Genomic DNA, 21,292 nt, shown 5'->3' with positions numbered 1-21,292 from the left:
GATGTGTGTGTAAAATTTGGTGAGTTTTGAAGCATGTTAAGGGGGTCAAATTATAGATTTGCGTTTCTGGATGTTGTTGATAAAATGCTTTCGCTTGGCATTGTATAGCTTTAACTTGCACTTTGAAGCATTTTAAGGGGGTCAAATTTTAGTTCAAAGAGGCAAAAAAGTCATATTTTGCGAAAATTTTGTTTTGAAGGGGTTTTTGCCAACTTCCTGTTGATTTTAGGTACAGAAGTGTTTATTGGAAATGTAGGTCTAAGTTAGACCTACACAGAGGTTTTTGTTTCATGTCTCTACGGCATTCCTACCGGAAGTTACAAGCAGTCTGTTTTTTTTTTTTCGTAGGGGGCGCTAGCGCGCATTTTTCATTTTTGGGGTTTGGTTGCTTAATACTTGTTTTTGGCAAGCCTTACCGATGTGTGTGCCAAATTTGGTGAGTTTTGGAGCATGGTCAGTGGGTCAAATTAGGGTTCAAAGTTGCGGAAAAATAATAATAATAATAATAAGAAACGTTACAGATTCAATAGGGTCCTTGCATGGCAAAGGACATGGATGTCCTTTGCCATTGCAGGGCGGACCCTAATAATTAAAGCTGCAAGCAGCGTTGGTCGGGTCCGCCGTTGGCCGCCGCCGCCGTGCCCCGGGTCCCGATCTTAGTCAAACCAACATAGAGGTTTTTATTTCATGTCTCTACGACATTTCTAACAGAAGTTACATGCAGTTTTGTCTGGGTTTTTTCCTAGGGGGCGCTAAGCGCAATTTAGATTTTTGGGGTTTGGTTTTTTATTAGATGGCAGTTTTTGCCAGTCCTGATATGTGTGTAAAATTTGGTGAGTTTTGAAGCATGTTAAGGTGGTGAAATTACAGATCGACAATTCTGGATGTTGTTGATAAATGGCTTTTGCTTGGCATAGTAGGGCTTTAACTTGCACTTTGAAGCATTTTAAGTAGGTCAAATTACAGTTTAAAGAGGCAAAAAATAAATTTTTTAGGAAACTTTGCGCAGAGGTTTTTTGAAGGCGCGTAAAATCCAAACCGGAGAACTTATCAAAAATTTGTTCGACCACTTTTTTTAAAAGGGTTCAATCTCTCTCCTGTGCGAGTTTGAAGCCGAAACGACAAACGCACTGGGAGGAGTTTCGATTTGAAAAAGGTGACGGGTTTTCACAAAACTTTTATTTTGAAGGGGCAATTTTTAACTTCCTGTTGATTTTTGCCGAAGGATGTCGATTATCGAAATGTAGGTCTAAGTCAGACCTACCTAGAAGTTTTTGTTTCATGTCTTTCCGACATTCCTACCGGAAGTTACAAGCAGTTTTGTCTGTGTTTTCTTCCTGGAAGCAGTTTTTTCTGTGTTTTATTAAAAAATTGCGCTACAGCGCAATTTTGAGTTTTTTTTTTTTTTTTTTCATTAGATCGCAATTTCTGCCAGTCCTGATGTGTCTGCCAAGTTTGGTGAGTTTTGAAGTATTTTAAGGGGGGCAAATTGCAGCTCAAAGAGGCAAAAATTGCATTTTTTGTGAAAATTTGGCTTTGAATGGGTTTTTGAAAATTTTTTGTTGATTTTGGCCCCAGAAGATACAATTATGGAATTTAGGTCTAAGTCATCCCTACACAGAGGTTTTTGTTTCATGTCTCTACGACATTCCTAACGGAAGTTACAAGCAGTCTGTTTTTTGTTTCCTTTTAGGGGGCGCTAGAGCGCAATTTTCATTTTTGGGGTTTGGTTGCTTAATATGTTGTGGTGTCACGGTAGACCGACGTGTGTGTCAATTTTGGTGAGTTTTGAAGCATGTTAAGGGGGTGATGTTGGTGCGCGACGGTGCGGAATAAAGAAAGAAAGAAAGAAAGAATAATAATAATTAAAGCTGCAAGCAGCGTTGGTCGGGTCCGCCGTTGGCCGCCGCCGCCGCCGCCGTGTCCCGAGTCCCGATCTTAGTCAGACCTACATAGAGGTCTTTGTTTCATGTCTCTACGACATTCCTAACAGAAGTTACAAGCAGTTTTGTCTGGAAAAAGGTGACGGCTTTTTACAAAACTTTTATTTTGAAGGGGTAATTGCCAACTTCCTGTTGATTTTAACTGAAAGATGCCACCTATCAAAATGTAGGTCTAAGTGAGACCTACACAGAGGTTTTTGTTTCATGTCTGTCCGACGTTCCTACCAGAAGTTACAGGCAGTTTTATCCGTTTCCTCTTCCTAGGAGCAGTTTTTCTGTGTTTTTTTCAAAAATTGCAATAGAGCGCAATTTTGAGTTTTAAGGTTTGGTTTTTTCACTAGATCGCAATTTCTGCCAGTCCTGATGTGTGTGCCAAGTTTGGTGAGTTTTGAAGCATTTTAAGGGGGTCAAATTAAAGCTCAAAGAGGCAAAAATAGCGTTTTTTGCGTAAATGTTACTTTGAATGAGTTTTTGCAAAATTTCTGTTGATTTTGGGTATAGACATTTTTTATTGGAAATGTAGGTCTTAGTCAGACCTACACAGAGGTTTTTGTTTCATGTCTCTACGACATTCCTAACGGAAGTTACAAGCAGTCTGTTTTTTGTCTCTTCCTAGGGGGCGGTAGCGCGCAATTTTCATTTTTGGGGTTTGGTTGCTTAATAAGTTGGTCTGCTGCTCCATACCGATGTGTGTGTCAATTTTGGTGAGTTTTGAAGCATGTTAAGTGGGTCAAATTAGGGTGCGAAGGCGCGAACGCGCCTTGGGTTGCTGTCCCCGAGCCCCACGGCAGGAGAAGCCTTGCTGCCACTATTTAATGCATTGTGAAAGTAATGCAGTTGTTGTATTGAAGTGAAAATATCTAGCTTCCTGTTGATTTTTGCCAAAGTGTGTTAATTATTCAAATGTAGGTCTAAGTCAGACCTACATAGTGGTTTTTGTTTCATGTCTCTACGACATTCCTACCGGAAGTTACAAGCAGTTTTGTCTTTGTTTTCTTCCTAGGAGCAGTTTGTCTGTGTTGTATTCCTAGGGGGCGCTAGAGCACAATTTTGAGTTTTGGAGTTTGGTTTTTTTATCAGCTCGCAATTGTTGCCAGTCCTGATGTGTGTGCCAAGTTTGGTGAGTTTTGAAGCATTTTAAGGGGGTCAAATTACAGCTCAAAGAGGCAAAAATTATCTTTTTTAGGAAAATTTGCGCAGGGCGTCTTTGAAGGCGCGTAAAATCAAACCCTTAAAACTTATCACAATTTTGTCCGACCACTTTTTTTAAAAGGGTTCAATCTCTCTCCTGTGCGAGTTTGAAGCCGAAACGACAAACGCACTGGGAGGAGTTTCGATTTGAAAAAGGTGACGGGTTTTCACGAAAACTTTTATTTTGAAGGGGTAATTGCCAACTTCCTGTTGATTATTTCTGCTAGCTGTCAATTATTAAAATGTAGGTCTAAGTCAGACCTACATAGAAGTTTTTGTTTCATGTCTTTCCGACATTCCTACCGGAAGTTACAAGCAGTTTTGTCTGTGTTTTCTTCCTAGAAGCAGTTTTTTCTGTGTTTCATTCAAAAAATTTTGTAGAGCGCAATTTTGAGTTTTATGATTTTTTTTTTTCATTAAATCACAATTTCTGCCAGTCCTGATGTGTCTGCCAAGTTTGGTGAGTTTTGAAGCATTCTAAGGGGGTCAAATTACAGCTCAAAGAGGCAAAAATAGCATTTTTTGTGAAAATTTTGCTTTGAATGGGTTTTTGCAAAATTTCTGTAAATTTTTGCCCTAGAATATACAATTATGAAATTTAGGTCGAAGTCAGACCTACATAGAGGTTTTTGTTTCATGTCTCTACGACATTCCTAACGGAAGTTACAAGCAGTCTCTTTTTTTTTTCTTCCTAGGGGGCGCTATTGCGCAATTTTGATTTTTATGATTTGGCTCCCTAATATGTTGGGAAGGCATGAAAGACCGACGTGTGTGTCAAATTTGGTGAGTTTTGAAATATGTTAAGAGGGTGAAATTGGGGCGCGACGGTGCGGAAGAAAGAAAGAAAGAATAATAAAACGCAGCAGGAACAATAGGGTCCTTGCATGGCAAAGGACATGGATGTCCTTTGCCATTGCAGGGCGGACCCTAATTAAAGCTGCAAGCAGCGTTGGTCGGGTCCGCCGTTGGCCGCCGCCGCCGCCGCCGTGTCCCGAGTCCCGATCTTAGTCAGACCTACATAGAAGTTTTTATTTCATCACTCTACGACATTCCTAACAGAATTTACAAGCAGTTTTGTAATTTTTTTTTCCTAGGGGGAGCTAGAGCACAATTTTCATTTTTGGGATTTGTTTTTTTATTGGATGGCAATTTTCACCAGTCCTGATGTGTGTGTAAAATTTGGTGAGTTTTGAAGCATGTTAAGGGGGTCAAATTATAGATTTGCGTTTCTGGATGTTGTTGATAAATGGCTTTCGCTTGGCATTGTATAGCTTTAACTTGCACTTTGAAGCATTTTAAGGGGGTCAAATTTCAGTTCAAAGAGGCAAAAAAGGCATTTTTTGCAAAAAATTTGTTTTAAAGGGGTTTTTGCCAACTTCCTGTTGATTTTAGGTATAGAAGTGTTTATTGGAAATGTAGGTCTAAGTCAGACCTACACAGAGGTTTTTGTTTCATGTCTCTACGACATTCCTAACGGAAGTTACAAGCAGTCTGTTTTTTGTCTCTTCCTAGGGGGCGCTAGCTTGCAATTTTAATTTTTGGGGTTTGATTGCTTAATAAGTTGGTCTGCCGCTCCATACCGATGTGTGTGTCAATTTTGGTGAGTTTTGAAGCAAGTTAAGGGGGTCAAATTAGGGTGCGAAGGTGCGAGCGCGCCTTGGGTTGCTGTCCCCGAGCCCCACGGCAGGAGAAGCCTTGCTGCCACTATTTAATGCATTGTGAAAGTAATGCAGTTGTTGTATTGAAGTGAAAATATCAAGCTCCCTGTTGATTTTTGCCAAAGTATGTTAGTTATTCAAATGTAGGTCTAAGTCAGACCTACATAGTGTTTTTTGTTTCATGTCTCTACGACATTCCTACCGGAAGGTACAAGCAGTTTTGTCTTTGTTTTCTTCCTAGGAGTAGTTTGTCTGTGTTGTATTCCTAGGGGGCGCTAGAGCACAATTTTGAGTTTTGGGGTTTAGTTTTTTCATCAGCTCGCAATTGTTGCCAGTCCTGATGTGTGTGCCAAGTTTGGTGAGTTTTGAAGCATTTTAAGGGGGTCAAATTACAGCTCAAAGAGGCAAAAATGAAATTTTTTAGGAAACTTTGCGCAGGGGATCTTTGAAGGCGCGTAAAATCAAAACCTTAAAACTTATCACAACTTTGATCTATACTTTTAATCAGAAGGGTTCAAACTCTCTCCTGTGCGAGTTTGAAGCCGAAACGACAAACGCACTGGGAGGAGTATCGATTTGAAAAAGGTGACGGGTTTTTACAAAAACTTTTATTTTGAAGGGGTAATTGTCAACTTCCTGTTGATTATTTCTGCTAGCTGTCAATTATTAAAATGTAGGTCTAAGTGAGACCTACATAGAAGTTTTCGTTTCATGTCCTTCCGGCATTCCTACCCGAAGTTACAAGCAGTTTTGTCTGTGGTTTCTTCCTGGAAGCAGTTTTTTCTGTGTTTTATTGAAAAATTGCGCTAAAGAACAATTTTGAGTTTTTTTTTTTTTTTTTTTTCATTAGATTGCAATTTCTGCCAGTCCTGATGTGTGTGCCAAGTTTGGTGAGTTTTGAAGTATTTTAAGGGGGTCAAATTGCAGCTCAAAGAGGCAAAAATTTCATTTTTTGTGAAAATTTGGCTTTGAATGGGTTTTTGAAAATTTTTTGTTGATTTTGGCCCCAGAAGATACAATTATGGAATTTAGGTCTAAGTCAGACCTACACAGAGGTTTTTGTTTCATGTCTCTACGACATTCCTAACGGAAGTTACAAGCAGTCTGTTTTTTGTTTCCTTTTAGGGGGCGCTAGAGCGCAATTTTCATTTTTGGGGTTTGGTTGCTTAATATGTTGTGGTGTCACGGTAGACCGACGTGTGTGTCAAGTTTGGTGAGTTTTGAAGCATGTTAAGGGGGTGATGTTGGGGCGCGACGGTGCGGAATAAAGAAAGAAAGAATAATAATAATAATTAAAGCTGCAAGCAGCGTTGGTCGGGTCCGCCGCCGCCGCCGCCGCCGTGTCCCGAGTCCCGAGTCCCGATCTTAGTCAGACCAACATAGAGGTCTTTGTTTCATGTCTCTACGACATTCCTAACAGAAGTTACAAGCAGTTTTGTCTGGAAAAAGGCGACGGCTTTTTACAAAACTTTCATTTTGAAGGGGTAATTGCCAACTTCCTGTTGATTTTAACTGAAAGATGCCACCTATCAAAATGTAGGTTTAAGTGAGACCTACATTGAGGTTTTTGTTTCATGTCTGTCCGACGTTCCTACCAGAAGTTACAAGCAGTTTTATCTGTTTCCTCTTCCTAGGAGCAGTTTTTTCTGTGTTTTATTCAAAAATTGCAATAGAGCGCAATTTTGAGTTTTAAGGTTTGGTTTTTTCACTAGATCGCAATTTCTGCCAGTCCTGATGTGTGTGCCAAGTTTGGTGAGTTTTGAAGCATTTTAAGGGGGTCAAATTACAGCTCAAAGAGGCAAAAATAGCGTTTTTTGCGAAAATGTTGCTTTAAATTAGTTTTTGCAAAATTTCTGTTGATTTTGGGTATAGACATTTTTTATTGGAAATGTAGGTCTAAGTCAGACCTACACAGAGGTTTTTGTTTCATGTCTCTACGACATTCCTAACGTAAGTTACAAGCAGTCTGGTTTTTGTCTCTTCCTAGGGGGCGCTAGCGCGCAATTTTAATTTTTGGGGTTTGGTTGCTTAATAGCTTGGTCTGCCGCTCCATACCGATGTGTGTGTCAATTTTGGTGAGTTTTGAAGCATGTTAAGGGGGTCAAATTAGGGTGCGAAGGTGCGAGCGCGCCTTGGGTTGCTGCCCCCGAGCCCCAGGGCTTAAGACGCCTTCGTCCCACTATTTAATGCATTGTGAAAGTAATGCAGTTGTTGTATTGAAGTGAAAATATCTAGCTTCCTGTTGATTTTTGCCAAAGCATGTCAATTATTCAAATGTAGGTCTAAGTCAGACCTACATAGTGGTTTTTGTTTCATGTCTCTACGACATTCCTACCGGAAGTTACAAGCAGTTTTGTCTTTGTTTTCTTCCTAGGAGCAGTTTGTCTGTGTTGTATTCCTAGGGGGCGCTAGAGCACAATTTTGAGTTTTGGGGTGTGGTTTTTTTATCAGCTCGCAATTGTTGCCAGTCCTGATGTGTGTGCCAAGTTTGGTGAGTTTTGAAGCATTTTAAGGGGGTCAAATTACAGCTCAAAGAAGCGAAAATGACATTTTTTAGGAAACTTTGCGCAGGGGATCTTTGAAGGCGCGTAAAATCAAAACCTTAAAACTTATCAAAACTTTGATCTATACTTTTAATCAGAAGGGTTCAAACTCTCTCCTGTGCGAGTTTGAAGCCGAAACAACAAACGCACTGGGAGAAGTATCGATTTGAAAAAGTTGACGGGTTTTTACAAAACTTTTATTTTGAAGGGGTAATTGCCAACTTCCTGTTGATTTTTTCTGCTAGCTGTCAATTATTAAAATGTAGGTCTAAGTGAGACCTACATAGAAGTTTTTGTTTCATGTCTTTCCGACATTCCTACCGGAAGTTACAAGCAGTTTTGTCTGTGTTTTCTTCCTAGAAGCAGTTTTGTCTGTGTTTTATTCAAAAATTGCGCTAGAGCGCAATTTTGAGTTTTTTTTTTTTTTTTTTTCATTAGATCACAATTTCTGCCAGTTCTGATGTGTGTGCCAAGTTTGGTGAGTTTTGAAGCATTTTAAGGGGGTCAAATTACAGCTCAAAGAGGCAAAAATAGCATTTTTTGCAAAAATTTTGCTTTGAAAGGGTTTTTGCAAAATTTCTGTTGATTTTGGCCCCAGAAGATACAATTATGGAATTTAGGTCTAAGTCAGCCCTACATAGAGGTTTTTGTTTCATGTCTCTACGACATTCCTAACGAAAGTTACAAGCAGTCTGTTTTTTTTCTCTTTCTAGGGGGCGCTAGCGCGCAATTTTCATTTTTGGGGTTTGGTTGCTTAATATGTTGTGGTGTCACGGTAGACCGACGTGTGTGTCAAGTTTGGTGAGTTTTGAAGCATGTTAAGGGGGTGAAATTGGGGTGCGACGGTGCGGAATAATAATAAAGAATAATAATAAAACGCAGCAGATTCAATAGGGTCCTTGCCATGGCAAAGGACATGGATGTCCTTTGCTGGCAGGGCGGACCCTAATTAAAGCTGCAAGCAGCGTTGGTCGGGTCCGCCGTTGGCCGCCGCCACCGCCGCCGCCGCCGCCGCCGCCGCCGCCGCCGCCGCCGTGTCCCGAGTCCCGATCTTAGTCAGACCAACATAGAGGTCTTTGTTTCATGTCTCTACGACATTCCTAACAGAAGTTACAAGCAGTTTTGTCTGGAAAAAGGTGACGGCTTTTTACAAAACTTTTATTTTGAAGGGGTAATTGCCAACTTCCTGTTGATTTTAACTGAAAGATGCCACCTATCAAAATGTAGGTCTAAGTGAAACCTACATAGAGGTTTTTGTTTCATGTCTGTCCGACATTCCTACCAGACGTTACAAGCAGTTTTATCCGTTTCCTCTTCCTAGGAGCAGTTTTTTCTGTGTTTTTTTCAAAAATTACAATAGAGCGCAATTTTGAGTTTTAAGGTTTGTACAAAACTTTTATTTTGAAGGGGTAATTGGCAACTTCCTGTTGATTTTAACTGAAAGATGCCAATTATCAAAATGTAGGTCTAAGTCAGACCTACACAGAGGTTTTTGTTTCATGTCTCTACGACATTCCTAACGGAAGTTACAAGCAGTCTGTTTTTTGTATCTTCCTAGGGGGCGCTAGCGCGCAATTTTCATTTTTGGGGTTTGGTTACCTAATAAGTTGGTCTGCCGCTCCATACCGATGTGTGTGTCAAATTTGGTGAGTTTTGAAGCATGTTAAGGGGGTCAAATTAGGGTATTGTCTGTGTTGTATTCATAGGGGGCGCTAGAGCACAATTTTGAGTTTTGGGGTTTGGTTTTTTCATTAGCTCGCAATTGTTGCCAGTCCTGATGTGTGTGCCAAGTTTGGTGAGTTTTGAAGCATTTTAAGGGGGTCAAATTACAGCTCAAAGAGGTAAAAAGGAAAATTATTTGGAAAATTTTCGCAGGGGTTCTTTGAAGGCGCGTAAAATCAAAACCTGAAAACTTATCACAACTTTGATCTATACTTTTAATCAGAAGGGTCCAAACTCTCTCCTGAGCGAGTTTGAAGCCGAAACGACAAACGCGCTCAGAGGAGATAACTTTTGAAGAAAGGTGACGGGTTTTCACAAAACTTTTATTTTGAAGGGGTAATTGCCTACTTCCTGTTGATTTTTTCTGCTAGCTGTCAATTATTAAAATGTAGGTCTAAGTGAGACCTACATAGAAGTTTTCGTTTCATGTCTTTCCGGCATTCCTACCCGAAGTTACAAGCAGTTTTGTCTGTGTTTTCTTCCTGGAAGCAGTTTTTTCTGTGTTTTATTGAAAAATTGCGCTAAAGCGCAATTTTGAGTTTTTTTTTTTTTTTTTTTCATTAGATTGCAATTTCTGCCAGTCCTGATGTGTCTTCCAAGTTTGGTGAGTTTTGAAGCATGTTAAGGGGGTCAAATTACAGCTCAAAGGGGCAAAAATAGCATTTTTTAGCGAAAATTTTGCTTTGAATGGGTTTTTGCCAAATTTCTGTTGATTTTAGGTATAGGCATTTCTAATGGGGAATCTAGGTCTGAGTCAGACCTACATAGAGGTTTTTGTTCCATGTCTTTACGACATTCCTAACGGAAGTTACAAGCAGTCTGTTTTTTTTTTTTCGTAGGGGGCGCTAGCGCGCATTTTTCATTTTTGGGGTTTGGTTGCTTAATATGTGTTTTTGCCAAGCCTTACCGATGTGTGTGCCAAATTTGGTGAGTTTTGGAGCATGGTCAGTGGGTCAAATTATGGTTTGAAGTTGCGGAAGAATAATAATAATAATAATTAAAGCTGCAAGCAGCGTTGGTCGGGTCCGCCGTTGGCCGCCGCCGCCGCCGCCGTGCCCCGAGTCCCGATCTTAGTCAGACCTCCATAGAAGTTTTTGTTTCATCACTCTACGACATTCCTAACAGAATTTACAAGCAGTTGTATCAGTTTATTTTCCTAGGGGGCGCTAGAGCACAATTTTCATTTTTGGGGTTCGGTTTTTTATTGGATGGCAATTTTCACCAGTCCTGATGTGTGTGTAAAATTTGGTGAGTTTTGAAGCATGTTAAGGGGGTCAAATTATAGATTTGCGTTTCTGGATGTTGTTGATAAATGGCTTTCGCTTGGCATTGTATAGCTTTACTTTGCAATTTGAAGCATTTTAAGGGGGTCAAATTTCAGTTCAAAGAGGCAAAAAAGGCATATTTTGCGAAAAATTTGTTTTGAAGGGGTTTTTGCCAACTTCCTGTTGATTTTAGGTATAGAAGTGTTTATTGGAAATGTAGGTCTAAGTCAGACCTACATAGAGGTTTTTGTTTCATGTCTCTACGACATTCCTAACGGAAGTTACAAGCAGTCAGTTTTTTGTCTCTTCCTAGGGGGCGCTAGCGCGCAATTTTCATTTTCGGGGTTTGGTTGCTCAATAAGTTGGTCTGCCGCTCCATACCGATGTGTGTGTCAAATTTGGTGAGTTTTGAAGCATGTTAAGGGGGTCAAATTAGGGTGCGAAGGTGCCAGCGCGCCTCTGTTTCCTCTTCCTAGGAGCAGTTTTTTCTGTGTTTTATTCAAAAATTGCAATAGAGCGCAATTTTGAGTTTTAAGGTTTGGTTTTTTCACTAGATCACAATTTCTGCCAGTCCTGATGTGTGTGCCAAGTTTGGTGAGTTTTGAAGCATTTTAAGGGGGTCAAATTAAAGCTCAAAGAGGCAAAAATAGCGTTTTTTGCGAAAATGTTGCTTTGAATGAGTTTTTGCAAAATTTCTGTTGATTTTGGGTATAGACCTTTTTAATTGGAAATGTAGGTCTTAGTCAGACCTACACAGAGGTTTTTGTTTGATGTCTCTACGACATTCCTAACGGAAGTTACAAGCAGTCTGTTTTTTGTCTCTTCCTAGGGGGCGCTAGCTTGCAATTTTAATGTTTGGGGTTTGGTTGCTTAATAAGTTGGTCTGCCGCTCCATACCAATGTGTGTGTCAATTTTGGTGAGTTTTGAAGCATGTTAAGGGGGTCAAATTAGGGTGCGAAGGTGCGAGCGCGCCTTGGGTTGCTGCCCCCGAGCCCCACGGCAGGAGAAGCCTTGCTGCCACTATTTAATGCATTGTGAAAGTAATGCAGTTGTTGTATTGAAGTGAAAATATCAAGCTCCCTGTAGATTTTTGCCAAAGTATGTTAATTATTCAAATGTAGGTCTAAGTCAGACCTACATAGTGGTTTTTGTTTCATGTCTCTACGACATTCCTAGTGGAAGTTACAAGCAGTTTTGTCTTTGTTTTCTTCCTAGGAGCAGTTTGTCTGTGTTGTATTCCTAGGGGGCGCTAGAGCACAATTTTGAGTTTTGGAGTTTGGTTTTTTTATCAGCTCGCAATTGTTGCCAGTCCTGATGTGTGTGCCAAGTTTGGTGAGTTTTGAAGAATTTTAAGGGGGTCAAATTACAGCTCAAAGAGGCAAAAATGACATTTTTTAGGAAACGTTGCGCAGGGGATCTTTGAAGGCGCGTAAAATCAAAACCTTAAAACTTATCAAAACTTTGATCTATACTTTTAATCAGAAGGGTTCAAACTCTCTCCTGTGTGAGTTTGAAGCCGAAACGACAAACGCACTGGGAGGAGTATCGATTTGAAAAAGGTGACGGGTTTTTACAAAACTTTTATTTTGAAGGGGTAATTGCCAACTTCCTGTTGATTTTTTCTGCTAGCTGTCAATTATTAAAATGTAGGTCTAAGTGAGACCTACATAGAAGTTTTTGTTTCATGTCTTTCCGACATTCCTACCGGAAGTTACAAGCAGTTTTGTCTGTGTTTTCTTCCTAGAAGCAGTTTTTTCCGTGTTTCATTCAAAAAATTTTGTGGAGCGCAATTTTGAGTTTTATACATTTTTTTTTTCATTAAATCACAATTTCTGCCTGTCCTGATGTGTCTGCCAAGTTTGGTGAGTTTTGAAGCATTTTAAGGGGGTCAAATTACAGCTCAAAGAGGCAAAAATAGCATTTTTTGCGAAAATTTTGCTTTGAAAGGGTTTTGCAAAATTTCTGTTGAATTTTGCCCTAGAAAGTACAATTATGAAATCTAGGTCTAAGTCAGTTCTACATAGAGGATTTTGTTTCATGTCTCTACGACATTCCTAGCGGAAGTTACAAGCAGTCAGTTTTTTTTTTTTCCTAGGGGGCGCTAGAGCGCATTTTTGATTTTTGGGGTTTGGTTGCTTAATATGTTGTGGTGTCACGGTAGACCGATGTGTGTGTCAACTTTGGTGAGTTTTGAAGCATGTTAAGAGGGTGAAATTGGGGCGCGACGGTGCGGAAGAAAGAAAGAAAGAAAGAAAGAAAGAAAGAATAAAACGCAGCAGATTCAATAGGGTCCTTGCATGGCAAAGGACATGGATGTCCTTTGCCATTGCAGGGCGGACCCTAATAAAACGGACCAGATTCAATAGGGTCCTTGCCTATGGCAAAGGACTCCTGTGGAGTCCTTTGCCATAGGCAGGGCGGACCCTAATAATAAAGAAAGAATAAAACGCTACAGATACAATAGGGTCCTTGCCATGGCAAAGGACAGAGTCCTTTGCTGGCAGTGCGGACCCTAATAAAACGGACCAGATTCAATAGGGTCCTTGCCTATGGCAAAGGACTCCTGTGGAGTCCTTTGCCATAGGCAGGTCGGACCCTAATAATAATAAGAAACGTTACAGATTCAATAGGGTCCTTGCATGGCAAAGGACATGGATGTCCTTTGCCATTGCAGGGCGGACCCTAATAAAGATTTCTACACATAGAAGTAATCAACGCCCTCTTTGGGGATTGTAATAGAGATCCATCTGGATTCATGAACTTAATTCTAAATATTTCTTCACAAAAAAATAAATCTTTAACATCAATATTTATGGAACATGTCCACAAAAAGTCTAGCTGTCAACACTGAATGTTGGATTGTTGGATTATTTTTCAACAGTTTATGAATTTACATTCATACTTCATTGAAGTATTATTCAATAAACATATGTATAAAGGATTTATGAATTGCTGCTGTTTTTTTAGAATGTTTTTAATAAATCTCACTTGTCCCTTGGCATACCTTCAAGTACCTCCAGGGGTCCGCGCACCCCCTAAAGAAGACTACTGCTACACTACATGTCATTGCGCACGCTTTTATATCACACAACCAATGTGCTGGCTCTGTAACATGTTGTGGGAAACTTGTGCAGAACAACGTCAGTGGCTGCAAGACGTACTTCTTCAACAGCCATACAGGTCACACTGAGGGTGCCGTATAAACAACTTTAACACTGTTACAAATATGCGCCACACTCAGAACCCACACCAAACAAGGATGACAAACCCTTTTTGGGAGAATTTCCGCACCCTAACACAACTTAAACACGAGAACAAATACCCAGAACACCTTGCAGGGCTACAATATACAACACCTCAACCGACGCGAGTAGGGAGGGTGGGGACGTGGGGGGTTAGTGTTAGCAGGGGTGTGTATATTGTAGCCCGGAAGAGTTAAGTCTGCATGGGATTCCTGGGTAATTGTTCTGGTGTGTTTATGTTGTGTTACGATGCGGATGTTCTCCCGAAATGTGTTTGTCATTCTTGTTTGGTGTGGGTTCACAGTCCGGCACATATTTGTAACAGTGTTAAAAGTTTTTTAACGGCCACCCTTAGTGTGACCTGTATGGCTGTTGATCAAATATATCTTGCAATAACACATGTGTGCCTCTCATGGCCGGATGCAACATTCAACTGGGCTTGCATGCTATCAGTTCAGGATGTAGGGGGTACTAAAGGAAGTGCCATCATGGCACTCCTTGAATATTGTTGATCTGGTAAAAATTGACAGGGGCTTTTAGAGAATTGGTGCCCTGAAATTCAGGGGTCTCATGGGAAAATCGGGGATGTTGGCAAGGATGACCTATCAAGCGCCGTTCATCTTAAACTCGCGGGCTGCACCAACATTAAATTGTCATATCAAAGCGCGGTCTGCATGATAACGTCTCCCGGGCCGCGTGTTTGAGACCCCTGCTTTACATGGAGCTGCGCTAAAGGGAATGTCAACAAAACAGTCAAATAGGTCAGTCAAACTTTATTAATAGACTACAAACCAGCGTTCTGACAACTCCGTTCACTCCCATAATGAATAAACAGCTGTTTTATTATTTTCCCCGATTCAATAAACACGTAAAAAACAGTCTGATACTGTTACGGCAAATCAAACATCAGTGCAATCACAATATAGTAACACTCGAAATAGTGCAAAGCAATAATAAATGAATAACTCTATGTTGCTCAAACAATAATGTCACACAACACAACACACAAAATAAACATGTAAAGCTCACTTTATTAAGTTATTCCTCATCCATGAATCCCTCAAATTCTTCTTCTTCAGTGTTGGAATCAAACATTTGGATGAATACGGCATCCAACATGCCCGGCTCCGTCTCGTCAAAGTCGTCATTAAAAGAGTCAGTTAATGTTAATTTCTCTCGCTGCTACTAATGTTAAATTCTCTTGCTGCTGCTCTATTTCCGTGTTCTACTGTTTGACTGATCGCCATGAGTTTAAACTCTGCGTCGTAAGCGTGTCTCTTAATAAGAGCCATTTTGGGGTCTTTACATAAACACACAGAAACGGCACGCCTCCCGCAGTGATATATCCCAGCATGCACCGCGCGCTTCTTCTTCTACGGGGGAAAATTAAGTCGACGGCTGCTTATCGTAGAAGAAGAAACGCACTTCTTCTACGGGGAAAAATGAAGTTTCGTAGTTTCGAGACCTGTTGTGGCTCAATATTGGGCCATTTATAAGGCGCACCGGATTATAAGGCACACTGTCAGCTTTTGAGAAAATTTGAGGTTTTTAAGTGCGCCTTATAGTGCAGAAAATACGGTATATGTTTTTTTCCTTCTTTATTATGCATTTTCGGCCAGTGGGACGTATCCTCCGAAAAATACGGTTGTAAGGGCTGTACAAGATTTGACACGCAATCCCTTCAAATGAAATATGACCTGTTGGCTGTTTGTTTCATGTTTCTGTGCTTATTGTTGGGATAGTTTGTCTTGTAACTTGTTACTGAAACAGCAGTGGGCTGGACAACAATAGCTGGGTTTTCTGTCACGGCTGAAATTTAGTGCGGTCGGCCACATGGCTCAGAGACAGTGAGGTCAGCCCTCTCCACACAAAGCCCCTTTCAGGGTTCCTCTCAGTGCGCTCTTTATGCTGCTATGGCCTAAAGCGTCTCCAGTTTCCTCCTCAGGGTTTCCCCCTCCTTTTTCTATCACCTATTTGCAGTCTTTCGTTTTCATTCTAATGTCTTTTTTCCTCCCTTTCTATTCCAGTTCTCTCTTTCCTCACAAGGCCCCAACCAGATGGAAGGCTTTTCTTGTTTTCATATATAGATGTCACTCATTTTGGCATAGAATGGCGAAAATGAGCACACGACCACAGCCAACATATCAGCCGCGCTGCATGCCTTGCGAAGCACAAAATCTTGCTCCAGTAGAACAGAACACTTAAGCTCACTAACTCCTGTTTTAAAACTGGGTTGATTTTTCGTTTATTTTTTTGTACCCTGTCTAATCGTTAATCATATTTCCAAATAAAGCAAAAGTAAATCACTCAAAGCTTCACGCCTATTTTATCCATGCCATACTCCTACTCATATTTCCCTCTTCTTCTTCCTCAGTCGTCTTCTTCCCAGGAGCTCTTGCACCAGTTGCCCCTCCAGCCTACACAAGACGATCTCCACTTCCTCTTCAAACATTTCCGGAGCACAGAAAGCGTGGCTGATGACGAAGGAACTCATCCCTCAGCCCCCGTCAGGCTCCGCTCGCGTAGTCTCAGGTATCAACCACAATCATAGTGATGCCTCTTGGCAAGACTTAAGATTATTGATTCTAAATCCTTTGGCAAGCTGAATATTTGAAGCCATTTTCTGTTGCCCTCCGTTTGTTTGGCGGTATGCGGCCCACTTCATGGGTACAATAGAACTTAGATTTACGAACTTAATTGGTTCTTCAAAATGGTTCACCATCTGAAAGGTTTGTATAGTGAGGCAGAGTTCCCCATAACAATCAACATGAACATGAATGATTCGTTCGAGCCTCGCCAAAAATCCTTATTCTACAAAAAAATGCGCACTTCTCTATATATATATATATATATATATATATATATATATCTGCGTATCTATATATGCGTGTGTGTATATACAGTGGGGCAAAAAAGTATTTAGTCAGCCACCGAGTGTGCAAGTTCTCCCACTTCAAATGATGACAGAGGTCTGTAATTTTCATCATAGGTACACTTCAACTGTGAGAGACAGAATGTGAAAAAAAATCCAGGAATTCAGATTGTAGGAATTTTAAAGAATTTATTTGTAAATTATGGTGGAAAATAAGTATTTGGTCAACAATTCAAAGCTCTCACTGATGGAAGGAGGTCTTGGCTCAAAATCTCACGATACGAGGCCCCATTCATTCTTTCCTTAACACGGATCAATGGTCCTGTCCCCTTAGCAGAAAAGCAGCCCCAAAGCATGATGTTTCCACCCCCATGCTTCACAGTAGGTATGGTGTTCTTGGGATGCAACTCAGTATTCTTCTTCCTCCAAACACGACAAGTTGAGTTTATACCAAAAAGTTATATTTCGGTTTCATCTGACCACATGACATTCTCCCAATCCTCTGCTCTATCATCCATGTATCCATTTTGGTATAAACACAAGTTGTCGTGTTTGAAAGAAAAATAATACTGACTTGCATCCCAATAACACCATACCTACTGTGAGGCATGGGGGTGGAAACATCATGCTCTGGGGCTGTTTTTCTGCTATATATAGACTAGGAAGAGTGAATCTACAATAGGCAAGCAGCTTGGTGTGAAAATCAACTGTGGGAGCAATTATCAGAAAATGGAAAACATACAAGACCACTTATAATCCCCCTCGATCTGGGGCTCCACGCAAGATCTCATCCCGTGGGGTCAAAATGACCATGGGAATGGTGAGCAAAAATCCCAGAACCACACGGGGGGACCTAGTGAATGACCTGCAGAGAGCTGGGACCAACACACTACACCGACAGGGAATCAAATCCTGCAGTGCCAGACGTGTCCTCTTGCTTAAGCCAGTGGATGTCCAGGCCCGTCTGAAGTTTGCATGAGAGCACATGGATAATACAGCAGAGGATTGGGAGAATGTCATGTGGTCAGATAAATCCAAAATTTAACTTTTTGGTATAAACTCAACTCGTCGTGTTTGGAGGAAGAAGAGAACTGAGTTGCATCCCAAGAACACCACACCTACTGTGAAGCATGGGGGTGGAAACATCATGCTTTGGGGCTGTTTTTCTGCTAAGGGGATAGGACGATTGATCCGTGTTAAGGAAAGAATGAATTGGGCCATGTATCGTGAGATTTTGAGCCAAAACCTCCTTCCATCAGAGAGAGCTTTAATGATGAAACGTGGCTGGGTCTTCCAGCATGACAATGATCCCAAACACAACGCCCGGGCAATGAAGGAGTGGCTCCGTAAGAAGCATTTGAAAGTCCTTGAGTGGCCTAGCCAGTCTCCAGACCTCAACTCCATAGAAAATCTGTAGAGGGAGTTGAAAGTCTGTGTTGCTCGGCAACAGCCCCAAAACATCACTGCTCTCGAGAAGATCTGCATAGAGGAATGGGCCAAAATACCAGCTAATGTGTGTGCAAACCTGGTAAAGACCTGTAGTAATCGTTTGACCTCTGTTATTGCCAACAAAGGTTATATTACAAAGTATTGAGTTGAATTTTTGTTATTGACCAAATACTTATTTTCCACCATAATTTAGAAATAAATTCTTTAAAATTCATACAATGTGAATTCTTGGATTTTTTTTTCACATTCTGTCTCTCACAGTTGAAGTGTACCTATGATGAAAATTACAGACCTCTGTCATCATTTTAAGTGGGAGAACTTGCAGAATCGCTGGCTGACTAAATACTTTTTTACCCCACTGTATGTATGTATGTATATATATATATATATATATATATATATATATATATATATATATATATATATATATATATATATATATATATATGTATATGTATATGTATGTATTACACACACACATATATGTGTATACATCACAAAAAATATTCATTAAGTTTGCTTCTTTTATGAATTTATTATGGGCCTACTGAAAATGTGAGCAAATCTGCTGGGTCAAAAGTATACATGTCCCCAGGCAAGTTTCACTGCATCAAGGCGCTTTTCGTAGCCATCAACAAGCTTCTGGCAAACTTCTGGTTGAATTTTTGACCACACCTCTTGACAAAATTGGTGCAGTTCAGCTAAATTTGTTGGTTTTCTGACATGGACTTGTTTCTTCAACATTGTCCACATGTTTAAGTCAGGACTTTGGGAAGGCCATTCTAAAACCTTCTTTCTAGCCTGATTTAGCCATTCTTTTACCACTTTTTACGTGCGTTTGGGGTCATTGTCCTGTTGGAACACCTAACTGCGCCCAAGACCCAACCTCCGGGCTGATGATTTTAGCTTGTCCTGAAGAATTTGGAGGAAATCCTCCTTTTTCATTGTCCCATTTACTCTGTAAAGCACCTGTTCAATTGGCAGCAAAACAGGCCCAGAGATTAACACTACCACCACCATGCTTAACGGTAGGGATAGTGTTCCTGGGATAAAAGGCCTCACTTTTTCTCCTTCAAACATATTGCTGGGTATTGTGGCCAAACAGCGCAACCTTTTGTATGAAAAGAGACCTGACTAGACCGCTCATCGGCAATGCGTCTTACAATCCGGTGCGCCCTATGGTCCGGAAAATACGGTACTTGTTTCTACTGGTTGTGTGGTATAGTTGCACCCAGGGTTGCCATTTTTCACTGTAGCTGCTGACATTGTGTTGATTTCTTTGGCCAGTTCCATGGCTCGTAATGGATCCCCTTTGCACACAACAGATGTGCTCATGGATACCGAAGATGAGCAACCCATTTGAAACAATGAAAGGCATTTTCAATTGGTCTGTTTTTGATCAGTCATGGCTATTGACACTTTTGGCAAGGAATACTTGCAATCAAGTTCTGGAAAATGCCCTTTGATTTTCCCAATTAAAAGCTGAATTATTAAAACATTTAAATTATTTTCCTCCACAGATTGTTTTAACAGATTATGCACTTTATTGTTCAAATTTTGCATCTGAGACTGTTTTACAGTTTCCGTGCCCTGATTTAGTTGATATGTTTTTATTATTCCAATATTTGTCTTTTTGTCTATTCCTCCTCCAGCCCTGGACGGACTTGTGGAACATTTGACAATGAGATTGTCATGATGAATCATGTCTATAAAGAACGTTTTCCCAAGGTATAGTAAGCCATGGCCGCCCTTTTTGACGTGTTTCCTTCTCCAGCGCCTCTTTTCACTCTGCAAGTTCTTTAACTGTTTGCACCATGTCTAATGAAGTCTTCCGTCTTGGTCGGTTTCCAAGGCAACGGCGCAGATGGAGGGTCGACTTCTGGACATCATTGAGGAGTGTTCCCCAGGAACCGCCCTGCCCCTGGCTGACGGCGTCCTCGGCTTCATCCAGCACCAGCTGCTGGAGCTGGCCCGAGACTGCCTGGATAAGTCCCAGGAAGGTTTGGTCACCTCCAGGTACTTTGTGGAGCTGCAGGAGAAACTGGAGAAGCTTCTGCATGAGGTAAGTGTCCCTGCAGTCTAAGAAACACACATGCATCTGTGCTCTTTGATTACTGTGAAAAGGTTCCTTCTAGAATTCGGACATTGAGTATTTATGGTGGACATTGAGTACTTTCACGTTGCGCCTATCAGAACTTATAAAAAAAAATTGGTAAAAGGGAGATGATTTCATCCCACTGGCCTGAAAGGAAGGGTGTTGTCATTTTATCTTAATACCGGGATTTAAGCAATAGTGAAGGGCTTGATTATATGATGATTTATCACCGGGTCTTTCCAGGCCAACCTTTATTGTGATAAATGTTAGCTTCTGTCATTTCCTGAGTACTGTTCCACCCAGTGAGTTCTGTCAACTATTATTTTCTGCCAAAGAGGAATTAAAGTCAATCATGACAACCAACGAGAAGTTAATAGGACTTGGCATTGTCAAGTTAAGACATTCAAACACTTGTTCAGATATTTAGGCGGATGTGTGTCCATATTTGAGCCTGTCTGATAAAATCTAAAAATGAAAAAAATAAAAAATGTATTTCCTCTGCTACTTTTTGGCACCCTCAAGTTGGATTATTCTCTTTAACAGTTTTCCTATATCTTCAAGCAATAACTTTGATATGATAACGGCAGAGATTAGTACAGAATATGGAGTGATTTTTGGTCCTGAATGATTTATTCTAGGGCTATCTTGGTTAACACAATAATGCAAAAAAGCTTAACAAATTTCACTTCAAAATACACACCGACGAGACCTTAGTTAATCCTGTTACCAGGTTTTGATCAAATAAATAAAATGCACCATAGTAATATATTTAGAAGGAAATAGTGTGACATTTTGACCCAAAAATTGCATTTGTGTCAAAAAATCTGGGTATATTTGAAAGTCAATTTGATTTATGCAAGATAATAATCAACTGTGTTTAATTGTGAATAATCCAAATAAAAAGTGTGATGAATCAAATTTTTAGAAATGAATTATTTTGGCAGGACTATTACCATATTAAAGGAGTTCAAGTATATTAAGTACAGTAGAACCTTGAGCAAAGAACTTGGTTCTTCAACATGGTTCGCCAAGCAAAACATTCCTACAGTAAAACAGTTCTCCATAGGAGGGAATGTAAACATGAATAATTGGTTCTAACCTCGACAAACTTCGAAGACACTAATGTATTTATGTATGTATGTGTGTGTGTATGTATGTATGTATGTGTGTATATATATATATATATATATATATATGTATGTATGTATGTATGTATGTATGTATGTATGTGTGTGTGTATGTATGTATGTACGTATATATATATATATATATATATATATATATATATATATATATATATATATATGTATA

The 21,292-nt window shown here is 40.2% G+C and overlaps 1 protein-coding gene across 3 annotated transcripts in view; it reads left to right on the top strand.

Annotated features, from left to right (window-relative positions):
- Positions 1-21,292, top strand: part of mast3a (microtubule associated serine/threonine kinase 3a) — a 284,903-nt gene that overhangs the window by 212,596 nt on the left and 51,015 nt on the right. For all 3 annotated transcript variants that reach the window (XM_061919804.1, XM_061919803.1, XM_061919802.1), the window contains 3 exons: positions 15,940-16,097; positions 19,539-19,614; positions 19,739-19,948. In XM_061919804.1, the coding sequence (XP_061775788.1) occupies positions 15,940-16,097; positions 19,539-19,614; positions 19,739-19,948 (444 nt within the window). The remainder of the gene's footprint in view (positions 1-15,939; positions 16,098-19,538; positions 19,615-19,738; positions 19,949-21,292) is intronic.

The sequence above is a fragment of the Nerophis ophidion genome, linkage group LG14 (assembly GCF_033978795.1).
Source record: "Nerophis ophidion isolate RoL-2023_Sa linkage group LG14, RoL_Noph_v1.0, whole genome shotgun sequence".
In the NCBI taxonomy this organism is placed as follows: Eukaryota; Metazoa; Chordata; class Actinopteri; order Syngnathiformes; family Syngnathidae; genus Nerophis; species Nerophis ophidion.
The sequence above is the reverse complement of the archived record's forward strand: the minus strand, read 5'-3'. Positions and strand labels throughout refer to the sequence as shown.